The sequence below is a fragment of the Myotis brandtii genome, unplaced genomic scaffold, assembly GCF_000412655.1.
Source record: "Myotis brandtii unplaced genomic scaffold, ASM41265v1 scaffold397, whole genome shotgun sequence".
Lineage (NCBI taxonomy): Eukaryota > Metazoa > Chordata > Mammalia > Chiroptera > Vespertilionidae > Myotis > Myotis brandtii.
Genome location: NW_005365229.1, coordinates 3753177 through 3759451, shown reverse-complemented (window position 1 = coordinate 3759451; position 6275 = coordinate 3753177). Strand labels below are relative to the sequence as shown.

General features: G+C 50.8%; 1 protein-coding gene across 6 annotated transcripts in view; it reads right to left on the bottom strand.

The window, feature by feature from the left end:
• SEPT12 (septin 12) overlaps window positions 1-6275 on the bottom strand; it is an 18073-nt gene that overhangs the window by 7270 nt on the left and 4528 nt on the right. For 3 of the 6 annotated variants that reach the window (XM_014545104.1, XM_005872933.2, XM_005872931.2), the window contains exons 2-5: window positions 3450-3578; window positions 3286-3367; window positions 1169-1649; window positions 984-1079 (exon numbers count right to left, since the gene is read on the bottom strand). In XM_014545104.1, the coding sequence (XP_014400590.1) occupies window positions 984-1079; window positions 1169-1649; window positions 3286-3367; window positions 3450-3552 (762 nt within the window). In that variant the 5' untranslated portion in view covers window positions 3553-3578. Of the gene's footprint in view, window positions 1-983; window positions 1080-1168; window positions 1650-3285; window positions 3368-3449; window positions 3579-4187; window positions 4340-6275 lie in introns of those variants that run through there. The other 3 variants (XM_005872934.2, XM_014545105.1, XM_005872932.2) reach the window with 3 other exon arrangements.

Below are 6275 nucleotides of genomic sequence, written 5' to 3'. Positions count from 1 at the left end.
TATTTTACTTCCGCACTGCGCCTCCTCTGAGTCTCGGTATGCTTTTCTCTTTCCTTCTAGTTGTAGAATTTCCACTCAGCCAGCCTTCCTGTGGTTCTGGATGATGTCCGTTCCGTCTTTTAGTTGTATTTTTGATGTGGTTGTGTGAGGCAGCAATCTCCGGTGTTTACCTATGCCGCCATCTTGGTTTCTCTCTAAAAATATTTTTATTTATTTCAGAGAGGAAGGAGAGAGAGATAGAAACATCAATGATGAGAGAGAATCATTGATCAGCTGCTTCCTGCACAACTCTCACTGGGGATCGAGCCCACAACCTGGGCATGTGCTCTGACCAGGAATCGAACAGTGATCTCTTGGCTCATGGGTCAACGCTCAACCACTGAGCCAAGTTGGCTGAGCAGTGTTTAACCTTTTTTTTTTTTTTAGTCTTTTTATTAATTTTAGAGAGAGATTTTAGAGAGAGGGAGAGAGAGAGAGAAACATCGGTCAGCTGCCTCCTGCATGCCCCCTACTGGGAGTCAAGCCCACAACCTGTGCATGTGCCCTGACTGGGTATGAAGCCAGCAACCTCTCGGTGCATGGTGTAGTGCCACACCAGCCAGGGCAGCGTTTAGCCTTTTGAAGAATTGTCCAACTGTTTACCATCTTTTCATATGCTCATTGGCCACTCCTATAAAGTATTTGGGGAAATGCCTACTCAAGAGCCTTTGCCCATTCTTAAATTGGGCTGTCTTTTATTGTTGATTTGTAAGAGATCTTTTTATAATCAGGATACAAGTCCCTTATCAGACATGGCATTTGTAAACATTTTCTCTTATTCTGTGGGTTGTTGCTATGACTTATTTCTCGCTCACCTTAGAGATTCACATCTGCTAGAAACAGATGACATTTCTCCCAGTATAATCTTCAGATGGAAAGAATGAGAGGGAAGAAAATCACTCTGCCTTTGTCCCGCTAGCCTCCCTGCCCCCACGGCCTCCTACCCGGATCTTGCAGTTGAGGATCTTGTCATTGACGTCCTCATCGAAGCACTGCTGTGGGTACACATCGATGCTGTGAGTCCTCAGGTTGTGCTGGATCTGGGGGTCCGGGAACCTCAGGTCAACCTATGCACTTTGCCCCTCCCCACCACCACCAACCCCATCCTCGCCTCAGGCACCCAGATCACCGTGCGCCTGAAGTTCTCTCGCTCCTCTATGGTCAGGCTGTCCGCCCGAGCAATCACGGGCACCACGTTCACAGTCCGGCACAGCCGCTGTAGAAACTCAATGTCCAGGGGCCGCAGGCTGCTCAGGCAGGACAGTGATGGTGGTGGTAGTGGCAGCAGCAAGTGTGTGAGTGAGGGGATGCCAGCCCACAGCCCATGCCAGAAACCCCTCCTTCTCCTCTCCCCGCTCCTCCTCTCTGCCCTGGTCGGCCCAGCCACCTCACCAGTGCCCAGTGGGCGGCACGAAGTACACACAGCAGTGCACCCGGGTGTCGGGGATGTGGCGCTGGCGGGTGATGAGGATCTCCTCCTGCAGGTACTGCTCATACTGTCCATTGATGTAGCCCAGGATGGGGTCCCAGCTGGGGTGGGGGATGGACCCGACCTCAGGGCTGTGCCCGGGAGCCCCACCTGTCTCCCTGGGTCCTTTGGGTAGTCGCCCCTGCAGATGACCAATTAACCCATTTGCCGAGGACACAGGACCTTTGATCTCGCACAACTTGAGGTGCTTGGGCACCTGAGTATACTCCTCATCTTTACTCCCTGCATCATCAGAGAGTCCCTCTGCCATTCTTGAGCTGAGGCCTCATCTTTTCTGTCTATAAAATGGGGACAATAAGAATACCTACTTTGGAGAGGGGAGAGTGAGCGTTAAACAAGAGAAATTGCCGCTGGCCTGGTTCAAACCACGGTGGACTTTTGCCTGACTGCAGAGGGATTGCCTGACTCCTCTCCCTGGGCCCCTTCTCTCTGTGGGCTGTTGTCAATGGCAGCCAAGAAGATCCTTCCAAAAGCAGGAGTTAGATCGTGTCCCTTTCCTGCTCAGCCTCTAGGGACTGAACAAAAGCCAGTCCTTATATTGCCCTACAGGGCCCTATAGTATAGTGGTCGGCAAACTGCGGCTCGCGTGCCACATGCGGCTCTTTGGCCCCTTGAGTGTGGCTCTTCCTAAGCCTTAGGAGTACCCTAATTAAGTTAATAACAATGTACCTACCTATATAGTTTAAGTTTAAAAAATTTGGCTCTCAAAAGAAATTTCAATCGTTGTACTGTTGATATTTGGCTCTGTTGACTAATGAGTTTGCCGACCACTGCTTCCTGCCTGCCCTCTCCTCCTCCTCTCCCTATTCCTCCTGCCCTGCCAGCCACACCAGCCTGCCTACCTCAGGGCCTTTGCACATGCCACCCTCAGCCTCAGACACTCCTTCCCCCATGTCCACGTCGCTCATCCTCTCATCTCCTGGATTCTGTGTCCAAATGTCACCTTTCTGAGAGATCTTTCTTGAGCACTCTGCTTAAAATTGCAACCCCCTACAGCTCTGTAGCTGTGTCGCTCTCAGAAATGTCCTCTTTGGATGATAGAGTTCAGGCTCTCTCTCGGATTAACTGATTATTTTGTTCATTGTCTGTCCCTCACCCCTGTGACAAGGTAAATTCCATGTAAGCAAGGATATTCACCTGTTTTGTTTATTGCTCTAGAACACAGCTTGCACGTAGCAAATGCTCAACAAAGCATGTGGTGCTGGGCCGGCTTCAGTGGAGTGCATGGAGCCCAGGGATCTGTACTGAGAAGGGCCCAGGCTTGGTGGACTGTTCTGCGGTTGTTCTTACAATTCTTGATCATTTTTGAACAAGGGAGCCCACATTTTCATCGCACTGGGTCCCACAGATTGTGCAGCCAGTCCTGATTTTGCGTGTCTGTCTCATTTAGAGCCTTGAACAGCTCTGCAAGGTGGGTGTCATCATTCCCAAGTCACAAAGGAAACCGGGGCTCAGAGAGCTTCCGTGACTAGTTCCAGGTTGTGCAGCTGGAAAGTGGTCTAACCCAGGGGTCCCGAGTGTGGGCTTCTACCCCCTGCTTATACCTTTCCTGGGTGCTTACTGTGTGCCAGGCAGCGGCTAAAACCTTTCCCCGCTGACTCCCTTCAATCTTGGAGGGAGAGTTGTGTGCACTCTTTATACAAACGAATAAACTGAGGCTCCAAGATACCACAGTCAGGTTGTTCCAGGGATGGAATGTTCCAGGGGCAGGGGCAGGGGCGGGGCAACCAGGGCTCCGCCCACTCCAGAGGACCCACCACTTGTCATTGTTGATTTGGTCCCCAAAGCCAGGCGTGTCGGTCACGGTCAGCTTGAGCTTCACGCCTTTCTCCTCGATGACTGTGGAGGAGAGTGGAGGGAGGAAGGGATTGGACTGGGTGGGACAAGGTGGGGGTAGGGGTGAGGGTGGGGCCTCACTCACCATGGGTCATCGAGTGCAGCTGCAGCGTCTGGGGCGTGGACCCCAGCACCAGGCCCGATGGGGTGGACTTCCATATTTTGGACTTGAACAGTGTGTTCACCATCGTGGACTTGCCCAGGCCACTCTGCCCTGGGAGTAACCAGATGACAGCAATAATGGTGGATATTTTAGGCAGTGTTTCTCAAACTCATAAATCTTTTTAGAAAGTAAACAGTTTTCTAAGTATAACATAAATATAAAAAAGTGCATACTATCCTAAGTGTTCACCTCAATGCTTACCCCTTTTCTTATGGAGGCAAAATTCATATAATAAAAGAATTAATCAGTAACCATTTATTTTTTTATTTTATTGTTCTTTAAAAATATTTTTATTGATTTCAGAGATCAAGGGAGAGAAAAATAGAAACATCAATGGTGAGAGAGAATCATTGATCGGCTGCCTCACGCAGGCCCCACACTGGGGATCGAGCCCACCACCTGAGCATGTGCCCTGATCAGGAATCAAACCATGACCTTTTGGTTTATAGGTCGATGGGCAACCACTGAGCCATATCAGCTGGGCAAGCAGTAACCATTTAAAGTGAACAATTCAGTAGCATTTAGTGCATTAGTAGTGTTGTGCAACCACCACCTCTATCGAGCACCAAAACGTTTTCATCGCCTCCCCAAAAGAAACTCTGTTCACTAAAGCAGCCACTTCCCGTTCCCTCTGCCAGCCTCCAGTAACCACCAACCTACCTTCTGTCTCTATGGATTTACCACTCTGGGTATTTCATGTAAATAGATTCATGAATATTTGTCTTTTTGAATTTGGCTTCTCCCACTCAGCTTAATGTTTGCAAAGTCCATCCATGTTGTAGTATATGTCACCACTTCATTCTTGTAAAAAAAAATCCTCACCCAAGGATATGTTTTTATTGATTTTAGAGAGAGAGAAAGGGAGGAAGAGAAATATCTTTGCAAGAGAGAAACATCAATTGGTTGCCTCCCCCACGTGCCCCAAACAGGGATTGAACCAGAAACTTAGGTATGTTCTCTGACAGGGAATAGAATCCACTACGTTTTTGTGTACGGGACGATGCTCCAACCAACTGAGCCACCTGGCCAGGGCACTGTTTCATTCTTTTTCATAGCTGAGTAATATTCCACAGGATGGACAGACCACACTGTGTTTATCCATTTATGTGTTGACTAAGGGCCCAGTGCACGAATCCGTGCACCTTGAAAGGAACTGTGGGCCACGAGGCTGTGGTAGGCACAGGGGCAGGTCTCGGCCCATCCTCCGTGCCCCCGTCTGGCCCCTCCCACCACGGCCCCAGTCCCGTCTGCTGGCAGCCCCCGCTCCGCTGCTGCTGCTCCCACGTGCTGTTGGTACTGGCCCCACTCGAACCTGCTGATGGTGTGGAGCAATTGGGACTGGTGCCAGCAGCGGGTGCGAGTGGCGGCTGCTGCCCCGATCACCCCTCAGGAGCAGGGGGGAGGTGGAAGGTCCTCAGGGGTGATCAGGACCGACAGGTGCCGCTGATGGTGCTGAGTGATCGGGACTGGCACCAGGCACTAGCAGTGGGTGCAAACGGCGGCTCTTGTGCCGGCAGCGGGTGTGAGCAGGGCCAGCGCTGGCAGCAGGTGCGAGCGCCGGGCGGGACCACGGTGCGCGGGAGCAAAGAATTTTCAGTAACCTCCAGAGGCTCGCCCCCATGACTGCGACCAGTGCCCACCTTGGTCTAGTGCCCCCTCTCACCTGCTTCCCCATCCCACCTCAGCCAACACCCACCATGTTCTGCACACGCCCCCTGGTGGTCAGCGCATGTCATAGTGACTGGTTGGACTGGTTGGTTGTTCCGCCATTTGGTCTATTTGCATATTAGCCTTTTATTATATAAGATGGGCAGTTCAAGTTTTTACAAATGAAACAACCTGTGTACGAAACACCAGATCACAAAACACACAGCTCCCCCCAAGCTCACTCATGCCCCGTCTCAGCAACTATTAACCCCGTCCCCCAGGGACTGCCACTCTCCTAGCTTATAACAGCAGAGGCAGTTCTTTCCGCCCTTGACCAAGGGCAGTGGTCGGCAAACTGGGACTGGCGAGCCACATGTGGCTCTTTGACCCCTTGAGTGTGGCTCTTCCACAAAATACCGACTTCTGCACATGGGCCACGAAGTTTCAATCGCACTGTACGTGCGCGCCCGCACGTGGTATTTTGAGGAAGAGCCACACTCAAGGGGCCAAAGAGCCGCATGTGGCTAGCGAGCCACAGTTTGCCGACCACTGACCTAGGGGATCACTCAGCAGCTACTCTTCTGTGTCTGGCTTCTTTAGCTACTTGGAGAGGTTCTCGCATCCTGCGTGTGGGTTGTGAGGTGCCTCTCCAACTCTGTGGACGACATCTCCCACTAGGAAACATCCTACTGTAAACCCAGGACACACCTTTGTGTATATAACCAAATTGTCCTTAGGGTTGTTCTGTCCAACACAGAAGCCACACTTGGCTATTCCACATGGAAATATGGCAAATCTGAATTGAGATGTACCCTCAATGGAAAATACAAACCAGGTTTTATAGACTGGATAAGACAAGAAGAATGTAAAAGATATCATGAATTTTTAGATGGATTACATGTTGAGATAATAGCATTTTGGCACATATTGGGTTAAATAAAATAGATGATTGCCCTGACCAGTTTGGCTCAGTGGCTAGAGCGTCGGCTTGTGGACTGAAGAGTCCCAGGTTCGATTCCGGTCAAGGGCATGTACCTTGGTTGCGGGCACATCCCCAGTAGGGGGTGTGCAGGAGGCAGCTGATGGATGTTTCTCTCTCAT